Below are 23,122 nucleotides of genomic sequence, written 5' to 3'. Positions count from 1 at the left end.
TGCTTGGCACCAAAGAAGCACAGGAGTGATAAATGAATCTGTCCTGGGAAGTACTTTACAATACTAATCCAAAAGAAAGGCTAGTTAGTATTTTAAAGCTTCAATAAAGTACAGCATGCACTGCCAGTTCTTAAATTCACTGATACTATTATGTTCTATCATATCTAGTGAAATGAAATCAGTTTCCAAAGGACAGATTTATCATGACCTCTTTCATTTCATTTAATAAAAATCTCTTTTAGACTCCGAAAAGGGTAGAACTTGAACCAATTATCAGTGCCATTACCATTCACTGTGGAGGAATCAGAAAACATGCCCTGCATTTTAAAGATCCACCTGCAGTACATGACTGCTGATAGTCAGAGGTTTAGGCCATAGGCTCAACAGTCAGATTTAATAGATGGCATCCACTTTACATTAGTTTAACCAATTTGTGCATTTCACAGGCATTAGCAAATATGGTGATTATGGTATTCTTTAATTATAGCTACAGGATTTTATTATTGCAGTGTTTTCTCTAAAGGACTGCTATGGTTAATGAACTGTGACCATTTCCATTATAACCATTATTGTTGAAGAGTTTTAATTTTGGCTGTTTCAGCTATCTCCTATTGAAAGTTGGCAGATAGTTTCCAAGCACAAAATTAGTTTTTGAAAATATATTAGGTTGAATTTTAAATGGACATTCAAATAGCCTTTACTTTTCCTATTTCCATTTTTTAGACACTTTGGGCATCTTTCCACATCCTGCTCCTGAGACCCTGAATCATAATCACATTTGCTTTTGCTTAAAGTAAATAGATCTGATGCATTTTTCAGTCATCCTTAGTTCTATCTAAAGCTCCAAAATATTTTATATCTTCATGTTCAGTAGCATCCCACTTTTTGCTGAGCCTCTATAGAAAAATATACCTGTGCAAGGCCCCCTGACAATAGCTCCTTTAAATCTGAAGCTTAGTAATTGATATAGAAACAGATTGGTTTTTAAAATAGTTAAACCACCTTTTATTGCTCTTGGCCCCAGGCTGCATATATCCTTTCAAACTGAAATTGTGATCATCTTGTAGCAAGAGTATCTTAAGAATATAAATACAGTTTATTACCTCAATTACTTTTTTTTTTAAATTAAGGTTCAAATTAACAATATCCCCTGAATGCTGAACTTGTCACCAAAGTCAAAAAAAAAAAAAAAAAAATCATTGACAAATAAAAAACAAATATGTGAGCCAGATAAAAGAATTTTGCTACTTGGTCACCTTGAATGGGAAAGGTAATCAGGTATTTTTGAGTTTTATCTTTTATTGTTTTCCTTCAGTTATTTGTTTAAGAACTAGTATTATAACACCAAGCTAATTTCTACCTTTGTTTTATTTTAACCTCTACAAGTTTAAAAAGAAAGTTTTGAAATTACCTCCCATCAGTTTGTTTTCACAAATTTGAAGCATCCAGTGTGCAGCATTATGATTTCCTTCCCCAGGATAGCTGTTTTATTATGCTTGTTTTATTATGTCTACCAGGAAGAGTTGGGCACTGTTAGTACCAAGACCAAGTTGGTCCTAGACCCTGCCTTTTATGAGTTCATAGCCTATTGGTGTCTGTGAAGTTAATTGTAGTAATCTATTCAATATAGTGAATTTGTGATTCAGTACATTTTTTTAAAGATTTATTTATTTATTCATGAGAGACACAGCGAGAGAAGGGCAGAGACACAGAGGGAGGAGAAGCAGGCTCCATGCTGGGAGCCCGATGTGGAACTCGATCCTGGGACTCCAGGATCATGCCCTGAGCCAAAGGCAGATGCTCAACCTCTGGGCCACCCAGGCATCCCTGTGATTCAGTACATTGAACTAACTTACTTGAGTTTATGGGATAGCAGATGATAGATAGCATGTGTTTGCAGTGCTCTCAGGACACATAATTATGAGAGCTTGATCTTTGATACAACTATACCTGTTCCCTTGCCATGACTGTTCTCTGCTGTGTCATTTTATAATTTTTTCATTTATTGATTATTGTGGTAGGTCTTCTGGGAACTGGCTTCCAACTGTTTGGCTATGAAGAAAAACTTCAATCCAGTCCTTTACAACATCTCTTTGAAGTAAGTTGGCAAGAAACAATAGTAGAAAATGCTTCAATTTGTTTTTTTCATAGGACAATGCAGCTTGGATTAATTCTTAATCCCGGAGGTTTTAAAAAATGATCTTAAAACAAGGAACTAAAACAATTTAAAATGTTGCTTTTCGTTTACTAGGGAGTTCTTTTGGTTTTCATAACCAAGTGTTTCTTTTATTTCTGTTTTAGTTGATGTGGGACAGTATTTCTCTAGGTAGAGTTGTCTTAGAATAAACACGTAAGATAACTGATTCAACACAAATTTCTCAAATTTTTTTGTTATTTGCTATGTTACTGCAGCTGTCTTCATGGCAGGAAATCATTTAAACTTGAAAAACATAAGTGTATACTTTTTTGCTCTTGTTCTAATGTGGGGGAAGGTACATGTGTTTCTGTGAATTTGTGTGTGCTTTTTTCCATTTCTGTCTTTTGGCTCCTTTTCCTGGCTTTTGCTTAGTGTGAACTCCTTCCTATTCTGCCTCATTTAGTCCTTAGGTTTTTGATTCTCTGTCCTCAGTTTTTCCTGGAGTTCATTAGTAAAGGTCTTCCTGTCCAGCTAATCTCCAGGTATGTGTTTCCTTTCATTGTCCTAAGTTGTTATCTTTGCTGTTTCTGGGCTTCACAAGAAGAAACACCAATACGACATCAGCCCTAATGGTGACTTATCTGGGATCAACTAAAGCTATTAGATCTATGTGTGGGGAAGAACACTTAGCAAAATAGTGCTTTACTTCTCCAGCCAACACTACCAAGAATGCTTCATCATTTTTCTTTCTGTTAAATGATTTTTCTCCTACAGCATCAGCATCGTAGTTAAGTTTGACAAAAATCACATTGTAATTCTTAAAGACCTTTAAAGGTTTGTAATTTCCTCCTGAGTCTAGGCCTGCACTGCACTTTTAATGCCTACATTTTGATTTAGAATATTAACCAAAGGATTTTTTTTCTCTTTTCCATCGAGTTTTATTGATAGGCAAGAGTTTCAGAATTAATAATTCTTTATAGTTGTCTATAAGTAAAGCATGCCACCTTAGTGCCTGGAATTTTTATTGTTATTATCTTTTTTTTAAAACTTGGAATAATGGCAAGTATTTTTTACTACAAGTTTAGTGCACCTTTCTTCAGCTCCAGGCCAGAGACAACACATGGCACAGAAAAATACAAATACCTGCTTGGAGACCTTGTGTCATTGGGAGACCATTTTTAAGAATTTAGAGAACTAAATTTTTAGAACTTTATATAAGAGATCCTATTCTCCCCTTTCTCCCACCCCTCCTCAATTATTTTATTTAATCCTGAAAATACTTTTTGTTGCTTGTAATATTTTAAATATTTTAAATGTATGTTTCTTTCTATTCAATGTAATATAAATCTTCAGGCTTTTGAGACTCATAAAAAGTGGGAGATTGCATATCTATATAGAGGTTGTTAATTGATGGATACACATAAGGAAGGAACAAGGGCTAGGGTAGTTCTATGAATAACTGAAACCTCAAGGAACAATGGCATTGCTTTCATTGAGTGTTCTTTTTGCCTAAAAGCTTCATAGGGAAGTAGCATTTATAAACAAAATAGAGCAAGTCAAATATACCCACCTTGCTGTTTGTAATAAAAGTTAGAAATCTAGTAGGGCGCTCACTGGCTCTCCTCCACAGAACTTCCTTTGCAAGACAGAAAAAAAAAACAAAAAACAAAAACCCAGAATCTAAAGTGGCAGTCTCTAGGTTTTTTTTAATCTTTCTGCTAATTTTTACAGATCTAGTTTAACATTTTAAAATTATAGTTTTCGGGACACCTGGATGGCTCAGCGATTAAGCTCTGCTTTCATCTCAGGGTGTGATCCTGGAGTTCAGGGATTGAGTCTCACATCAGGCTCCCTGTGTGGAGCCTGCTTCTCCCTCTGCCTATGTCTCTGCCTCTCTCTCTCTCTCTCTCTCTCTCTCTCTCTCTCTCTGTGTCTCTAATGAATAAATAAATAAAATCTTTAAAAAATAATAAAATTATAGTTGACATTGTGGATTACTTTTAACAAAAAATGTGTTGAAAGCATAAATGAGAAATGTTTTTCCTTTTTTTTTTTTTAACTTTAGGCACGTATTAATAAATTATTTTATCCTGTTCCTGAAAGAAAACCTGTACTTTGGTTGGACCCCTGGTTTTCCCCTTGTCAAATTGTAGTTGTAAGCTTTTTGAGAGGCAGGACCATATTTTCTTAATCTTTTATTGCCAGCCCCAAACACCATGCCTTGTCTTAAATTTTTAATGAATTTGATCTTATAGTTCTTTTTGTCCCTTTCTATACCTTCCGTTTAAGTTGTGTGATATAAAACCTATCGTATAGCTCCAGGGAAGAACTTAACTATTGTAGGATACACAAGTTACCATTTCTCAGAATCAAACTTCATCATGCAGTCTACTGTTGAAGAACCCAAGGGCCAGACCCAGGATTCCAGCACAGGTAGTCTGGCTGCCAAGTGTTCACTGCACTTCCCTGCCCTCCACTGGCATTACAGAATACCTTTCTGACCATTCATTGCCATTGGTTGTAATTACTTACGTAACATTTTCCCTTTTTTTCACCCTCAAATTGCTATACCAGGAACACAATTGGTAGTTTACCTTTGTCGCAGTTTCAACTTTCCAGGGTATCTGTTTTGAATTTGGCTCTGGCCATTCAGTAGCAGTTTGTGGCCTGCCTCCTTCTGAATGGCACCACAATCATCATCCCCCATTTCAGTTTCTCAGTTTTTGTATATGGAAGATATAGGATAGTCTTAGTATTTCTTTTCTGTGATGAAAATATTTGACACTACAGTCATTTCTCTACTGCATTCCATTTTTGTGCTTTGCTGTATTACTGGTTTTTCTATATACCTATAGTCATTCTTTTCCCATGATGTTTGGGTGTGTTGTGTGTGGACTTGGAGCTTTTGTTGGTCATCATTTAAAACCTTTTATTTTTAGTTGCTTTAATTTGTTTTCATAAAACGGAGAACATGGTTTTATAATGAATGGTTCATTGCCCTGAATTAGCTAATGAGTTAAATAACTAATATATTTGCTGTTTAGAATTCACAGTATTGGTTCAAAGAAAACATATGTAGTAACCTTTGGAACATGTATCAGAAAGCCTTTTCACTTATATGAAAAAGAAATTTCTTATGGTAAAAACTTAAGTTTTAAATCTAAATCCCGAATATATGGGTGTCGTCATCATTTACTTTTTTACTTGTTTTAATGATAATTTTTAAAAGTAATTTGAGTTTCTCCTAGGTTTAAACTACTTAAATGGAACTCGGGGCCTGGGTAGCTCAGTTGGTTAAGCATACAACTCTTAAAAAAAAAAAAAAGCATACAACTCTTGATTTCAGCTCAGGTCATGATCTCAGGGTTGTGAGATCTAGCCCTGCATTAGGTTCCACTGGGTGTGGAGCCTGCTTAAGATTTCTCCTTCTGCTTCTCTCTCCCTCTCTCTCTTTAAAGAAAAATAAAATAAAATAAAAGTACTTGAATGGACCTTGATAACATCTAACACTGTTTTAAGAATGTATAATCCAGTCTTTTTTTTTTTTTTTTTTTTTTTTTTGGAGATTTCAGAACTTGGCTCATTGCGTGTTGCTTAGTGATGAATTTTGATAATCATAGAAATGCCTCTGAAATATGAGCAGTCTCTCACAGAGATAAATATTATGCCAATAAAGTATGCATTAGCATTATACCCTAACTGGCATTTATAAAGGTAATGTGATATATTAACACAAATAATATAAATTTTCTCTTAAGTTCATAATGACCTCAAAAGTATTTATTATTTTTGCCCTTTCTAAAATGATTTGAGATCATTACAGTGATAGGAATTTATAAAAAGACATAGGAAATTAGAGAATACCTTGTTACCTAGGTTAACTAACTAGGTAACAGTGTATTAGAGATTTGACTCTGAGTTTCCTTAGATCAGTAGCCAAAAACAAAAAACAAACAAACAAAAAAAGGCAAGTAGAATATAGAACAAGATCAAAGCACCAGATTCATGAGTGATAATATTTACCTGCTCTCGTTTTTTTAAATGTTTTTAAAATCTCAAAAAATTTCTCAAACTTAAGAAAATAATTCAAGACTAAATCAATTCTAGACATATATGGGATTATTATGCAGTTAGAAATTTTTACTTTATAAAGACTTGAATTCAAGAGTTCTTTATTGGTTAGATCACATTACTTTTCTTCAGATGAAGGGACTGTTAGCCTTAGTTTATTATTTTACTCTTTATTTTTTTTACTCTTTATAATATATATGCATAATATATATGCAAGAAATAGCTGTTAAATTATAAGCCGAATTAAATCTGAACCCAGCCATACTTTCGAGAGTGGTTTTTGGTTGTTTTTTAAGATTTCATTTATTTGAGAGATAGCTACAGAGATAGCATGAGCAGGGAGGAGTAGGAAAACCAGGTTCCCCTCTGAGCCTGATGTGGTTGGTGCTCGATCCTAGAATGCTGAGATCATGACCTAAGCCAAAGGCAGATGCTTAACCTACTGAGCCACCCAGGGGCCCCTTGAGGGTGATTTTAAGGGTCATCTTAAGTCATTGTTAAAGATTTCTCATCTCCTAAATCACAAAGAGTTCCCCAGACTCTTATGTGCATCTCAGGATGGGGCATGGAGGCTTCTTCTTAGCATCAGTCCACGTTGGTCTTGACTGATGTGCCCAGTATCTAAGCCTACCTAATGACCTGGGGGCAACCAGCTCTGCTTGTATGATCAACTTCACCTGGGAGATCCTTGCTGTGGCCCAGTTCCATAGGCCTAGGGATCAGTCTCCCTATGTGGAGATACCGCAAACCATTTCCCTCAGGTGGCCCTCTGCCACACTAGCGACTACCCAGCTTTTGTTTTTCCTGGGAATGTTTCCATCTCCTCCTCAAATTAGGCAATTCTCCTTCCCTCTCTCCTGGCAGCTTTTCTGTTTTACCATTGTTCTTGACCATCTTCCCCAAAGCCACTAGTCTTTCTCCCTAACTCTTACTCTTTTGAGGGTTACTAAATATAGCTCACTTTTGCATTATGATAACTAAAAGGGACACTCCATTGTCCTCTGAGTATTCTTAGAACAAGGATGGGAATACTGATCAGGGCCAGAGTACATACACGTTAATAGCTCAGTGATTATCACACCCCATTAAGATGTGGAAAACCTTTTTTCAGTATGAGAAATGTATATTACTATGTACTATTACTAATTTATTCAGCAAGTTAATCATTATCACCCTTGAATAAAGAGATAAGATATCATGGATATTATTATAAAGAATAAGAATAGAAGATTCTAATATTGAAAGAAGATGAGTAGACAGAAAAATACTAACTATATGCTGGTAATTATATACTAATGAGGAGAAACTTGATAATTCAAGTTATTTTTTTATCTAAAAAATTTTGATTCTATTCTTAACTGATATATTGATTTTTTAAATTATAACTATGTTAATTTGTTTAAATTTCTTTAATATTTATCATTAGAAATTCATCTCAACCAGCAGTTCTGTAAGAAATTTCTGATCAAGACTTGAAACATTAAACTAACAAGGAGTTTGTTTGTTTGAGTTATAATCATGAATTCATTATGTTTTGTCTAAAAAATGAGATCAAAATTAAATGCATTTTAAGATAGAAGACAAATACACGGTTAATAGTGTCTTTTAAGTTATGCTAAACATTCTTAGCAGTTATTCTCTATTTTAAGACAAAAATAACCCACTGAGGGATAATTCTGAGATCCTGGGATTTGCACCTGGAGATGGGGGTAGGGGCTTGGGGTGGGGGAGAAGCAATGGGGGTTGGGGTTAGAGTCCTGTACCAAAGAATTAAAGTGTGTCTATCTTGCTAATGGTATTCTAGAATCAAATTTAGAGATTAAGAGAGAGTAAGAGGGCATTATATACTGCTTTTACTTTTTGCACTTATTTCTTTACATATAGACAGATCATCTCAAGAGCTAACTGTAATTATCCTGATTAAATTAGAAACAATGTCATATGCTTTTTGGGAATAGCATCTAGAAATAATGAAAGGGTTAATATTCCCTTAAAGAAGTCTTAAACATTTAGTTTATTCCGTAACAAATATAGCTCACTTTTGCATTATGATAACTAAAAGAAAAATTATTTCCATCCTCAAGAATATTTTGCTTAAGACACATTCTTATTATTAAATCTAAATTTAAAATTTCCTTTTTATTCCTTTTGTGTCTAGATCTAGCCTCAAAAGGAAGTCTTCAAAATGCATACTTTCTAAACATAAGAAGTTTGTGGTAACTAAATTTAAAATTGTCTATAATACATAGTATTACATTTATTTTGTGAAGGAAAATGCATTTCCTTCCTAAAATGGTCATAAATGTTAATAATTACAGTTTTATATTTTGTACTTACAGGCAGATTGTTAAGTACTAATTAAGGCTCTTGTATTCTGCTTGATAGTGTCAGTTGATGATTTTCAGTAATGTTTGATTTATAACTATAAATTGCAGAAATGCTGAGATTCTTCAAATATTAGGAAGTGTTTGGTTTTATTTATTTTGTTTTAATTATTTTTATCGTAGGTTTTAAGAAAGGGTAAAAGTTCTGGTAAAATTTTTTCTAAAAATATTCTTATCAGTAGTTCACAGGCATATTAGATTTTTAAATGTTGGCTCTTTGAGTTTAGAGTCCTAGATTTCAAAAAAAAAAAAAAAAAGCCTTTTCTGAAAATAAGGATATTTTGTGTATGTTGGCTTATAAATGGTGTGTGAATGTGCATGTGTGGTGGGTGGGTGTGGGTGTGTGAGAGAGAGAGATTTTGAACCACAAAACATTTAGAGACCCATGTATGCATTTACTCCTATAGGCTGCTATAAACTGCTCTGTTGAGCAGTTGTCAATGGATAGAGAGATAGGTCATTCAAAAGTTAAGAAGTCTGTCTACTATCTTACAGTGACTGTTTTCCTACACCTTACCAAAATCATCATCTTGTTTCTGACTTATTCTGGACTTACTTCATAGGAGTACATGGAAATTAATTTTCTGTGATACGTGTGTCGGGTCTCCTGAGACCACTATCAGGTTTGCTAACTCATTAAGAGGACTCATAGGACTCCACATATAGTTGTACTCAGAGCTATGATTTGTTAAAGCAAAAGGATCCAAAGCAACATTAGTAAAGGGAAAGGCACATATGGTAAAGTTTGTCAAAACCGGGTCCAAGCTTCCAAGAGTCTTTTCCTCATGGAGTCATACAGGATACACGTAGTTCCTCCTGCAACAAACTGGGACAACATGCACGAAACATTGTCCACCAGGGAAGTTCATCAGATGCTCATGCCCAAAGTTTCTATTAGAGTTTGATCGTGTGGGCACCCTCTGTACTAAAATGCCAAACTCCAAAAAGGAAAGTAAGTATTTAGCATAAACTGTATTGTTTTCATAGTTTAAGCACAGTGACCCATTGCTATCAGGTTGGTGGGAACATTTCCCAAATCCAAGTTCCCAGATGCCAGCCAAGGGCTAATCTTGCAAACAGGACATTTTTAAGGATAGCAATCTCAGGCCTGCTATATTAACTCTTCTGCACAATGTGCTTTAAAAGAGGGGGAAAAATAGTTTTAACTTTGGAGGGAATATTTATTCATTAAATTCTGCCATTCCATTAATTAGCACAAGCCATTTATGACAGGTGAGACATTTTGACCATGACGTAGATGTTTAATGCCCTGTTCTTTTGCTGGTAGTATCTACTGGGTATAAGCCATATTACAGTTATTCCAGTGTACTCTCCAGCAGTAAAATCACTTTATCTGCCACTGATATTTTGATATTACTTTAATAGTTTAGATACTTCATATTTCTCTGGTAATTTATTTGCCAGTTTTTATTACTTTTATGCTACTTTCATACCTATCTGGAAAAAAATAGGAGAGAGTAAATTTATCATTCATGTTTTGTCCTGTAAGTGAGTTACAACTTAGAAGTCTTTGTTGGGGGGGTGGGGGAGGGTGCAGGAGGAAAAAGAGGGAGAGAGAGAATCTTGAGCAGGCTCTGCCCAGGGCAGAGCCCGAGGTAGGGCTTGATTTCACAACCCTGAGACCATGAAATCAAGAATTGGACACTTAACTGTCCACTACTAGAAGTAAAATCTTTAAAGCCTATATGAATAACTTCAGTACTACTTGAGGTGCAAAGTTAGTGTTTTAACATCATTTATTAACCTTGCATTTTGGAGACTGGAAAACTATTAACGAAGTTATGAACTGGAAGAGTCCTTAATAAGCCATCCAACTCCATTACTGTCATTGAGTAGGGACAGAACTAAACCAGCCAAGACAGATGATGCAAAAACACTCCAGAAGTAAATGGTCCACACAGTTTTCAGGAGCCCAAGTCAGAGTGTAAGTAAGCTAACTATGCAAAGGCCTTACTGGATCACCTATTTTATTGATCTTTTGCAGATTAAAAAACAGTTTTAAAAATCTTTTTTATAACAACTGCTTGATCAATCTTTGCCTTTTTCTTGGCCAGATTGAACCATTCTACTTTCTTTGACCTTTTCTCAGAGAAGTTGCAGCAATAATAATTTCCCTTTTTGTTTAAAAAAAAGAAGGAAAGAAAGAAATGCTAGCTTAATCTAACCTAAGCATTCTTAACCTAAGAGTCTGTGAACTTGGGAAGGAAGGGAAAAAATTACACATTTTATTTTCCCTAACCTCTGTCAGAAATTTGGCATTTTCTTCCACGAACTACATCACACTTTAAAAAAAATAATAGCTGGATAACTATTCCAATGTATTACCCCCTTTATAAGCATATGTATTTTACTTTATGCACTTGGAAACGTTTTAAGAAGGGGTCTATAGGGTTTAGTAAGGGCTCATGGCAAAAAAAGAGAAAAAAAAAAGGTTACACTCTGATGAGGGCAGTTGGCTGTCCTTTAAATGAAATAAAAAATAGTGAAAGGGAATAAAGGGGAAAGGAGAAAAAATGAGTGGGAAATATCAGAAAGGAAGACAGAACATGAGAAACTCCTAACTCTGGGAAACGAACTAGGGGTGGTAGAAAGGGAGGTGGACGGGGCATGGGGGTGACTGGGTGACGGGCACTGAGGGGGGGCATTTGATGGGATGAGCACTGGGTGTTATTCCGTATGTTGGCAAATTGAACATCAATAAAAAAATTAATTTATAAAAAATAAAATAAAATAAAAACAAATGTAAAAGCTTAAAAAAAAAAGAAAAAATATTTTCAGGATTGTGGTTCTTTTTTCTTCCCCTGAAGGTAACTTAAGTGACTAACATACTTCATTTAATGTATTGTTGTGCTTTTAGGTTTATGTACAAGTTAATAAAGAAGCAGCGGATGATAAAAATGTAGCAAAATCAGCACATGAGTTCTTCCAGCGATTAGAACTGGGTGATACACAAGCACTTGCACTGTGGCGGAAATTTCGGGACCTGAGCATAGAAGAATACGTGCGGGTTTACAAGGTGCCCACCTACTCTCCTGCTTTCCTGCGATGGGGTGCAGCTCTTGACTGGTACTACTGAGTAGTGAAGTTGCTTCTTTTTTTTTTGTTAAATAAGCTCTGTAGGGATCCCTGGGTGGCGCAGCGGTTTAGTGCCTGCCTTTGGCCCAGGGCGCGATCCTGGAGACCCGGGATCAAATCCCACATCGGGCTCCCGGTGCATGGAGCCTGCTTCTCCCTCTGCCTGTGTCTCTGCCTCTCTCTCTCTCTCTCTCTCTTTCTCTCTCTCTCTCTCTCTCTGTGTGTGACTATCATAAATAAATAAAAATAAAAAAAAAATTAAATAAGCTCTGTACCAACATGGGGCTTGAATTCATGACCCTGAAATCAAGAGCCATATGCTCTACTGACTTAGCCAGCCAGTTGCCCCTTCAACTTGCTTCTTAATAAATTAATGTTTTAAAACTAGACTTGTCACTCAGTTGAAAATTAGTACTCTTGAAATACTATTCTTTGGGCTGAAAGTGGAGCTTCAAAAACATCCTGTGAACTTCACAGACAAATACCAGGTGGCATTCTGGTACTTTGTTTCAGTCTGGTTTCTCTTTTCTCTCTACTGTTCATTCCTTCACTTTTTCTTAATCATTTTTTTTCCTTCACTTCCTCAGGCCTGTATGTGAGGCATATAAATCTGTTCATTTGATATTTTAGAGGATAGGAGAAATACAACAGTGAATAAGTCCTTTTATTGTGGACTTTACATTCCAGCATGGAGACAGACAGCAATTTAACCAAATTAAAGACAATGGGAATTAAACAACATACGCAGTATGTTAGGTGGTGACAATGCTATGGAGAAAAGTGAAGCAAGCGAGGGGAGACAGAGTCTGCTGTCTGTGGGTGGAATGAAAAGAGTTTCGTTAAACCCATGTGTCTGGAGTAAGGAAGCAGGAAACTTGAAGAGGATGTAGAGTGGAGCAAGGTGTAGGATGTTGTCCAGGGCTGTCCAGTTGAGATTCTTGATGAAGAGATGAAGCATGAGTAGTGTTACTGAGAGACTAAATTTTCTATTTTATTTAATGTGAATAGCCACGTGGGCCTAGCAACTGCTGAAGGGGACAGCACCGTACTATTGTGAGGACTCCTATGTGGGAGAAGTTAGAAGGTTGAACAGGGGCAGCCCAGGTGGCTCTGCGGTTTAGCGCCGCTTTCAGTCCAGGACAGGATTCTGGAGACCCAGGATCGAGTCCCGCGTCAAGCTCCCTGCATGGAGCCTGCTTCTCCCTCTGCCTGTGTCTCTGCCTCTGTGTGTGTGTGTGTGTGTGTGTCTAATAGATAAATAAAATCTTAAAAAAAAAAAAAAAAGGTTGAACAGAGGAGTGACATGATCTTGATCTAGTTCTTATCCTCCCCATCTGTGTGACAGAGTGTAGAGCATCGTCTTTTGTCTGGGGGGGCAAGATAACAGGATATTTAAGTAACTTACTTTTATTTCTGAACCCTTTTAGCGTCTAGGAGTACACTTTGATGAATACTCCGGAGAATCATTTTATCGTGAAAAATCTCAAGAAGTCTTAAAGTTGCTGGACAGTAAAGGACTCCTACAGAAAACAATGTATGGTCAGATTACTATTCTTTTAGTAAAGTTACTTCTTCTTTGAAAAAATTGGTATTGATTAGTCTCCCAGTAAGGATAATAGAATGTGACGTGCAGCCTTTTCAGCATTTTTTATAGTGTTTTTTGCTGTTCAAAGTGCTTTTCTACATACAATCTTTTGCTGCCATTACAAGATCCTGGTAAGGCTGGAAGAAAAGTTATCATCTGCTCTTCACATGTGCAGAAACTGAAGCAGAGAAAGTACAAGTGACCAGCCTATTGTCACTCAAGCTGATAATGATATAATTGGAAAAAGGAGATAGAACTTGCATCTTCTTACTCCACCCTGCCTTTTTAAAAAACTATATCCTGTTCAGAATGGATTTAAGGCACTTTATGTAAATAGGTATAATATAAACTTTTAAAAGAGTAAAATGAGGATATCAGGAAGCAGGGGCAGAAAAACTAATATGGAATTAGGAATAAAAATGGAAGATCATATACTGGGAAACTGTTTCCTAACTTCAAGTAGATTTCTAATTTAGCTTTGAGCTTTCTGTCAGCCAAAAAAACAGAAATAGTACCAGTCACAGGAGCCCACGCATCTGTAATATAGAAGCAAACCAGTCACTTAAAAGTGCCAGATTTCATAGTACCAAAGAGCACTTTCCTTCAGCATCTTTATGAGAAAGACATGGAGAATGTGGTTTGTAACATCCTTAGTAATGTCTATAAGGCAAATTTTTAGATCGCTGTATATATAGATTCTAATTTTTTATAAAGCAAGAAAGATGATAATATTATATGGTTTATTACTCAAGAGTATTTTTTGGCATGTTAAAAATTAGCCCAATATTGAGTGCTATCATTTGAAGTAGAAAACTATGATAAACATCATATTGGTTAAACTGCAGTAGAAATCTCATTTAAACTGGGTATGTTAAAAATTTATCTAAGTACCTTTATCCAGAGGTACAGAGTTTAAAAAGGTAGGATAACCAAATACTAGTTACATTGTACCCACTCTTAGATTCATGGTTAGATTCCTTCTTGTTTTTCGTCATTGATGGTTATACTGCTTATTGCTGCTTTAATAAAAAGTAGTCTCTGGCTTGCCAAGGATAATGTTACAGACAGTATACTTTTAAAGGTCTTAATTTGTTTCTTCAGAGTTAACTTTTTGCATTTTTAGAAAAGGAACAGCGATAGTGGATCTTTCTGGGAATGGTGACCCCTCCTCAATTTGTACCCTAATGCGAAGCGATGGGACTTCTCTCTATGCAACCAGGTTTGTATCTAATGTGAAGGTCAACATCAGAATGTATATGATTTCATGTTCTTTATTATAGGACCAGTGCTAAAGTGATCATTTTATCCTCAAAGCTGTTATCAAATCCTAGTTTCTAAATCTGCTGTTATCATCATTTTGAAATATATTTATTGGGTTTCTATTTATTGCCAATTATAGTTCCTAGAAAGGTTTAATATCATCAGGAAAGTGACTGAAAAAACTATTTACAGTTAGTTAAACATTATAGGATTTCCACAGTGAATACATTGGTCTACAAACTGTAAAACCGAGGTACCTCATAATCAACTATAAATTTTTTCTGACTGCATATTGGCAGGAAATGTACTAGAAGGTGGTCATAGTGGCTCAGTGCTGTCCTCACTCTGTAAAGACCATCTTACGTACACATAAGTATCAGTCCTCATTCAGACTGGTAAAATAGGCCAAGGGAGAAGTAGGCCATGTTGCCTTTTTTTTTTTCCCCCATCTGTTTCCATGGCTGATCCCTGTGGAGAGGAACAGTTTCTGTTAATCAGTTAGAACTCAGTTTATCAAGCACACTTATGTCTGGGACAAACCAATAGGAAGGAGAAGATAAGACCATATAAAAGGCACACAAGCCAGCATGGCTATAGTCAGGCACTATTGGCAAAAGGCTCTAGTGTCTTCCAGGCTAGAATTTTATACTGGATCATAAACCCACTTTATAGTATAGTTAAATAAATGATATTTATTATTCTTGTTAACTATAGTCATTTGTTCTAAACAGCTTTATACAACCATCAGATTCTCTTACTGTACCTTAGAAAATTGATCCTTTACTTTCTGTTACTTTTTGGCATTTCCCTTTATCAATTCCATACAATTGGAGTTAGGAAGTAAGAAGTACATTTCTTTACCTAGAATTTAAAAAAAATACTAGAAAAATAGTTTGTGCCAGCCAATTATTGATGGACAGATTACATAAAGAAATCCTTGAGCAGTGACTATAAGAAATGTATCCACTCAGAGGCTCCATGTCATAATGATTATAGCTGTACTGATTTGTTTAGCTTTCTTGGGTTAACATTCATTAGGTCTAGATTTTTCTACCTATACTCTGTCTTTTCTCTTTGGGAAAATAGTTGTGTTTTTGCCACTTATTGGAATGTTTGATATTTCATTTAACTTTAACTTGAGTTTCTGCCCTTTCAGTAGGTTCCTTATATATGGATATAAATTTTAAAAGTTGTTAATACAGACAAAAGTACAAGAGAATACTTACAAGAGCACAGGGTGAGGCTAGAGACCTAGAATTTTGTTCTGAGACCAGAACTACCACCTGCCCTCTCTGGTCCATGTAGTCCATACTTTGAAATAAGAAGCCGGGGTAGCACAGTTAAGCATGCAACTCTTGGTATTGGCTCAGGTCATGATCTCAAGGGTCAGGAGATCGAGCCCTACAATGGCTCTGAGCTCAGTATGGAGTCTGCTTAAGACTCTTTCTCCCTCTCTTTCTGCCCACCCCTTCCCCTCTCTCTCTCAAAATAAATAAATCTTAAAAAAAGAGAGATTTTATTGTTCTTCAAGAGACAGTTTTTGCCTCCATGGCAAGTGCATGCTCTATGTTATATCAGGATCATGAGATGGGAACTAATGACATTTTAATTCTCCCAACATTTCAAAAGATCTCAGAATTTTATTTTATTTTAAGAATTTTATTTAATTTTAAGATTTTATTTATTCATGAGAGACAGAGAGAGAGGCAGAGACACAGGCAGAGGGAGAAGTAGGCTCCATGCAAGGAGCCCCATGTGGGACTCGATACCGGGTCGCCAGGATCACACCCTGGGCTGAAGGCAGCGCTAAACCGCTGAGCTACCTGAGCTCCCCCAGACCTCAGAATTTTTTAAAAATCTTCCCAGTGTCCTATATTGTTAACCAAAATAGCTTTATTTTTTTTTTATTTTTATTTTTTTATTTACGATAGTCACAGAGAGAGAGAGAGAGAGAGGCAGAGACACAGGCAGAGGGAGAAGCAGGCTCCATGCACCGGGAGCCCGATGTGGGATTCGATCCCGGGTCTCCAGGATCGCGCCCTGGGCCAAAGACAGGCGCCAAACCGCTGCGCCACCCAGGGATCCCTAACCAAAATAGCTTTAATTTTAAATTTCAATATTTTCATAATTTTGATTGAAATTTCATAGTTTATGGTTTTTCATTTTCTTACTAGATGCAAACTAAATCTTTTGTACTTAGAGAAAGAAAAGTTGAGTTTTTGCCAAAGCACTGTATGATCTTTTATGGTGCTTTAGGAAGTATTGCTTATGACTGATTGAAGGCTTTGAAAGTCCTTGATAGTACTAATAGAAAAGTGGCTAAAAGATACCAATGTAGTTGCCACATCACCTGTATTTTGAATATGTTCTTTAAGAAAGTGTACTGCAGAAAAGTGGCATTTAGGTGATTCTTTCCACGAAAGGCTTAATTAACAAATCATAAAGCATTTATATCTACACTTTGCCTAGACTTATTTTAGTTAATACAATTACTACTTTTCCCAGAGCTTATATTTATTTATTTTGGCTTTTTTTATCTTTCACGGTACATTTATTATTATTGCTTTCCCAAGGCTATTTTTTTTACTTTATATCAAAGTATGATATTGGGATTATATAATCATGGGTAGTATACCCTAGACTGTGGGATAATCAGACTTTTTAATTAGAAATGCCTCATTACTATGAAATAGGTAAAACAAATTTTTATCCAGATCTGCTTAGTAACTCTTAATTTATGGCCATTTTTTTTTCAGAGACCTTGCAGCTGCTATAGATCGAATGGACAAGTATAATTTTGATACAATGATTTATGTGGTAAGTAGTCACGATAAAAAAACAAAGGCTTATGATCTCTACCTAATGAAAACTGTAAAGATAGAAATTATATGCCATGTTGAAAAACTGGAAAAATAATTTTGTCAAAATTTAAAAGGAATTCAGTGTTAAGTTTATTTCAGGTGGCAACCACTATGTTAAAAACAAAAACAAAAACAAAAAACTTAAAAGTGAAAACATTTATATTGCTTTATAAAAAAAAATAAACCCAAATCAGGAAAATGGTTATGTGAAATGAATAGGCAGAGGTTACCATAATGTACTTTTTTTAAAAATAACTTTTTATTTTAAATAATTAAGACTCACAAGTCATAAAATAGTACAGTTTCCATGGACCCTTCACCCAGCCCTCACCAAAGATAATATCTTATATAACCATAGTACTTTATCTATACCAGGAAACTGACATTGGTAAAGGACTTAGTTAAATTCTACTAATTTGGGGCACGTGGGTGGCTCAGTTAAGTGTCTGACTCTTGATTTTGGCTCAGGTCACGATCTCAAGGTCCTAAGATTGAGCCCTGCATCAGGCTCTTCCAATTCTCTCCCACACTCTCTCCCTTTGCCCTTCCCACCACTTAACAGTGTCTGTCTCTAACTCTCTAAAATAAATAAATAAAATCTTTAAAAAAAAAAATTCCACCAACTTTTGTGTGTGGGCCTAGATACGTTGGAGGGGCAGGTTGTGAAATTGTATCATTTCTAGATCATGTAACCATCATAACTTTCAAAATAGACAGCAATTCCATTATGAAAGAAACTCCTTCTTGGCAACCACTTAATAATTACCCCTTACCCCCTGCCCTAATCCCCTACCCAACCATTGCTCTCTTCTCCATCACTATAGTGTTGTCACTTCGAAAATGTTATATAAATGGAATCACAGCAGGTAATGTTTTGAGATTGGCTTTTTTCATCCAGCATGTTGAGATCTCCCTTGAGATCCACCCAAGTTGTTATGTGCATCAGTAGTTTGTTCCTTTTATTGCTGAGAGTTATTCTGATCTCTTCTTCCCTTTCCTTCCTCTCCATGCACCATCTCCCTTTCCCCTAAGAAAAAAAGTTGTCATTAAATATCTTATTAGAACTGAGCTTTATCCTCCTTCTTGGAGATAAAGGTCATGATAGCTGAAGGAGAAAGAATTTAAATAGAATACTCAGAAGGTGAAAGTTCATATTTCCTCCTGACTCAGTAGAGTGCTGCAGCTCTTCTCTTGTAGAGCACTCAGCTTAGACCTTCTTCTACTGATATATTCTTTGTGTACTTATTTAAAATACATCAGTTGACAATGACTATAGTGTGTCAGAACTCAAATATTTGGATTTATGCCCCACCTATTTTTGTGGGTTAACTTATCACTGTTATTTTAATATTTTTAGGGGTATGCCTGGGTGGCTCAGTTGGTTAAGTGTCTACTTTCTGTTCAGCTTATGATTCCAGGGTCCTGGGATCAAGTCCCATATTGGGCCACTTACTCGGCAGGAAGCCTGCTTCTCCCTCTCCCTCTGCCTGCCGCTCCCCCTGCTTGTGCTCTCTCTCTCTCTCTCTGTCAAATAAATAAAATCTTTTTAAAATAAATAATATTTTTTTCCCAAGACAGATAAAGGGCAAAAAAAGCATTTTCAGCAAGTGTTCCAAATGCTGCAGATCATGGGATATGACTGGGCAGAAAGGTAATGTCTGCACGGTTCATAACTGTCTGCTCAAGATCATTAAGGGTTTGTTAGGTCAGCCAAGTCCCAAAAATATACCAAGTTGTTAAAGGTCATCGTTCAGATTTCACTTTATTTCAAGGTATAAGGGTAGAAAAGCAGATTTTTTTTTTACATTTATGTCCTGGTTATGTTTCTAAGTTATAAATATTTAATAAATGTGTCTTTATTAGACATCTGCCTCTCAGTGGCTTTCCAAAATTCTCAATTCCTCCTTTTTCTCACAAAGGCAACTGGTAACTTAATCCCATCTCAGAGCTCTGTAAAATGAAGCTGTGTGTTTACCATCTTTTGTGGCATATAACAAATCACATCACATTTCAGTTTATCAATTTGAAAAGCTCCTCTCTGAGAGTTGAAGTTCAGACTAGTCCCTGAAAGGCTGTGATTATATACTTGGATCTCAGGTCTTTTCTCTTCCATGTCAGGTGCCAGCATGTGCCCTTTGGAGTGGTGCAGGGAATGAAGACTCGAAAAGGAGATGTTACTTTTCTGGAAGATGTTCTAAATGAGATTCGATTAAGGATGCTGCAGAACATGGCTTCTCTTAAGAGTGAATTCACTTTATTGTTACAGTCATAACTTACATGTCACTTGTATGTTTTGTGGGACTTTTGTGCAGTGCGATTTATTTTGACCATTCCTTTGTTCATTTTCACCAACCTTATCAAAATAGCCTGCACTAATGAGAGATGTGAGGGTTTTAGACTTAAACTGAATGACACCATTCATTCAGTTCAGTAATCTGAATTGATGACCCTAGGCCTCTTCAAGGACAGCCTCCGCGTTGTCATCCCACTGTTGGAGTGGTTATGCAGAATTCTCATGTTACATAATAGGAAACAGGTCACAAATACATATGGCTGTTTAACCTTAGAAAAGGAAGTGCTAGCATTATCTAATATCTCCTGAGGGATATTTGTGAGAAAAGTGAATTCATGTTTCTTTCCTTTTAATGTAGGAAGGTAATGTCTTTATCCAAGGTAAATTAGTCCAAATTAGGAAAGTAAATTGCCACTGTGAACCCATTTGTTCTTTTTACTGGCAGCATACATTTTTGGAAGATTGTATCAGAATCCCTGATTCTGTACAGTTTCGTGCAAGTTAAAGATAGCTGCCTTTGTCCGTTCCAGCTACCAAAGTACTGGAGAACCCACAGGAAACTGCAGAGAGGGTCGGACTTGCTGCACTCATTATTCAGGTCTGTTAAGACTGCCTCCTGTAAGACCCTCTTGTTTGGCACTAGAACAAACCCCAGCACTAAAAATTTACTCTTGTCATTCTAGGACTTCAAAGGTTTACTCTTATCTGATTATCAGTTCAGCTGGGATCGTGTTTTCCAGAGTCGTGGGGACACAGGAGTCTTCCTGCAGTACACGCATGCCCGCCTCCACAGGTGAAAGCCATCTGTAGGGCAACACTGGGTCCCTCCAGTTCTCCCCAGGGGTGGGGCTGGCTGGCATGCTCCTAAGATCAAAGGTCCTGTTTACTGGGCTTCTCTAGTATCTCCTACCCAAAACTAGTTAGAAGTACAGGGAACCACCTGTTAGGTTTGGTTTTTAAGATATTTCTTGAGCACCTCTGTAAGAGTTGCTTTTATGTTTATTACCTTATTTAGAACTCAGAACAATGCTTCCAAAGAATATACTCCCATTTTTAGAGGAAGAAATAGAGTTAGGAAAAATTGAAGCATTTTGACAAACTTGCAATTTTATGTCCTTAGGCAACTTGTTTAATCCTTTGTTGTTTTTAAACTTTTGATAACAGTTTGGAAGAGACTTTTGGATGTGGTTATCTAAATGATTTCAACACTGCTTGTTTACAAGAGCCACAGTCTGTTTCCATTCTCCAGCATCTTCTCAGGTATGATTTTTCTAGTATTATGAAGTCTGCACACACTTAGTGAAATGACTTTTGATGGTTTGCTGACCACTGGAGTAAACAATCCAGTAACTAGGTACTGCCTCCCTGCCACCAGACAGCAGTTTCCTGAAGGTATGGCTGAAAAGTGATTGATTTGCACTTGAGGGCAGACAAAAGAGGACACAGTCAAGATCAGTCCTTGGGACTTAAAAATACCACCACTGAATCAGTTCAGGAGCCTGACACCCTCTGTGTCATGGTATGAGAATAGAAAGCCTGGTAAAAGCATAAACTTGTAGTTTGGGAAGAGATCGTCTTCTCCTCACCCTCCTTTATAAGTGAAGGAAAACCTCTGCCTGTGTGCAGCTTCTGTGAAACTGTAAGTCCTTCATTTGCCTCATGGTTTCAGTTCACAGTCTCAAATAAATATCTACTTGATGCCCCAACACTGGGCAAGAGACCACACCTCTGAGCTCTCACAAGCATTGTTGGTGAAGCCCGACTTGTCAAGAGATATTAGTCCCTGGAGAGGATGTAGGTAATTAATAAGGCAGTTTTCTCTGATTGCCACACAGGTCAGTGGCTCCTTCCTGGGATCAGAGGAGTCAGTTTTCTCACATTTGGCTAATTTGTTAGAAAAAATAACTTGGTTTTCTTGGCATTAAAGGTAGTAGTTTTTGCTAGATTATGTTCCTAAACATGGCTGTAGGCTTTTTACATTCAATTAACAGCCATGGTTTGAGTCCTTGTTCTGGGGTAGGCCTAAGGGATATCAAAATGATTCCTTGCCATCAAGGAATTTGTAAGAAACAAAAATGTGCCTTTACATTCAAATGCACACAAGGTCTTTTTTCATATACCTTCTACTCTTTTTTTGAGAGAGCAAGAGCGTACCTAGGGGCAGAGGGAGGAGAGCGAGAGAGAAATTTAAGCAAAGTCTCACATGGGGCTGAGTCTCACAACCCCAAGATCATGACCTGAGCCAAAATCAAGGGTCCACCCAGGCATCCCTATACCTTCTAGTCTTAATGATGTACATTATTACATCCTTACATTATTACAGTCCTCCCCAGCCAACTGCTCCTGTCATGTTTCTTTTAGGTTCGACGAGGTACTTTATAGATCATCTCAGGACCTTCAACCCAGGCACATTGTCAGTTACCTTCTAACTCTAAGGTATTTTATAACCTTACTGTTTTCAGTTATTAAAGACATCGGAGACCTGATCTAACAAAGGACCTTTTTCTAAAATTTTCCTATAATATAAACAAACCCCTTGGCCTTAGAAGTGAGATGCCTTAAATTACAGGAATTCTTGCTTCATTTTTGCAAATCAGCAGTTAATGTTCATTTATTCATTAAGTGATAAAAGGTACAATCACTACAGTCTAGTGACAGGAACCAACAGCTTCGTCACAGGTAGTAATATAAGAGTGCATATGTGTTAGGATAGAGTGGACATAAGAGACAGTGTTAGGGCACTCAGCCCAGCCTTGATGGATAATAGCTTCTTGGAGCAGAGGAGTCGATATTAATTGGGAGAAGCAAGGTGGCAGAAAAGGAAGAAAAAGAACATCATACATTAAAGGAACTATAAGCATAGTCCCAGGGTGTGAAATGATTGTATAAATTCCTTTTTGCATGTATTAAGGCATTTCAGCTTATTTTCAGGGCAGTGGAGCCCATAAAAAGATTTTAAACAGACACACAGAAAAAAATCAGTTAGCTAGAGGTTAGAAAATGAATTGGAAGGCAAATCAGTGACACTTTAACAGGAATTACATGGTAACTGTTTCAGAAACTCTGAATAGAGGTTGAGTATCTTCTAGAACAACACCTATATCTTTCCTGTATCTTAAAATCTATTTAAGAAAAGAACTACTTGCTTTTACTCAAGATTTACTGAAATCAGATTTATTCGTAGTTTTCTTGATTATCCTTTTATCTCTTCCCCAGATTTAAATAATTTTTTTCCTTTAAATTCTACCTACCTAGAGAAATAAAGAAGCCAGAAAGTCTTATTAAAGTTAATCATTGAAATGATTTCATAAGCATTTCTCTGGCATATTGTTCTATTTGATGCTATACCTAAACAGAAAAGATACTTTAGAGGAGAGTGGCCAGTGTGCATGCAGTGGATTGATTACTAGTTTTTACCTCACCTTCTCACTGTAC

The 23,122-nt window shown here is 36.4% G+C and overlaps 1 protein-coding gene across 1 annotated transcript in view; it reads left to right on the top strand.

Annotated features, from left to right (window-relative positions):
• The window catches only part of RARS2 (arginyl-tRNA synthetase 2, mitochondrial), a 53,356-nt gene that overhangs the window by 28,891 nt on the left and 1,343 nt on the right, over positions 1 to 23,122 (top strand). The window contains exons 8-18 of the mRNA XM_025983846.2: positions 2,022 to 2,098; positions 11,471 to 11,629; positions 13,116 to 13,222; positions 14,397 to 14,492; positions 17,290 to 17,350; positions 18,969 to 19,045; positions 19,513 to 19,637; positions 20,218 to 20,285; positions 20,371 to 20,480; positions 20,852 to 20,947; positions 22,049 to 22,123. Of these exons, the coding sequence (XP_025839631.1) occupies positions 2,022 to 2,098; positions 11,471 to 11,629; positions 13,116 to 13,222; positions 14,397 to 14,492; positions 17,290 to 17,350; positions 18,969 to 19,045; positions 19,513 to 19,637; positions 20,218 to 20,285; positions 20,371 to 20,480; positions 20,852 to 20,947; positions 22,049 to 22,123 (1,051 nt within the window). The remainder of the gene's footprint in view (positions 1 to 2,021; positions 2,099 to 11,470; positions 11,630 to 13,115; positions 13,223 to 14,396; positions 14,493 to 17,289; positions 17,351 to 18,968; positions 19,046 to 19,512; positions 19,638 to 20,217; positions 20,286 to 20,370; positions 20,481 to 20,851; positions 20,948 to 22,048; positions 22,124 to 23,122) is intronic.

The sequence above is a fragment of the Vulpes vulpes genome, chromosome 1, assembly GCF_048418805.1.
Source record: "Vulpes vulpes isolate BD-2025 chromosome 1, VulVul3, whole genome shotgun sequence".
Classification (NCBI taxonomy): domain Eukaryota; kingdom Metazoa; phylum Chordata; class Mammalia; order Carnivora; family Canidae; genus Vulpes; species Vulpes vulpes.
Note: the sequence above shows the minus strand (reverse complement) of the source record. Positions and strands in the feature narration are given on the sequence as shown.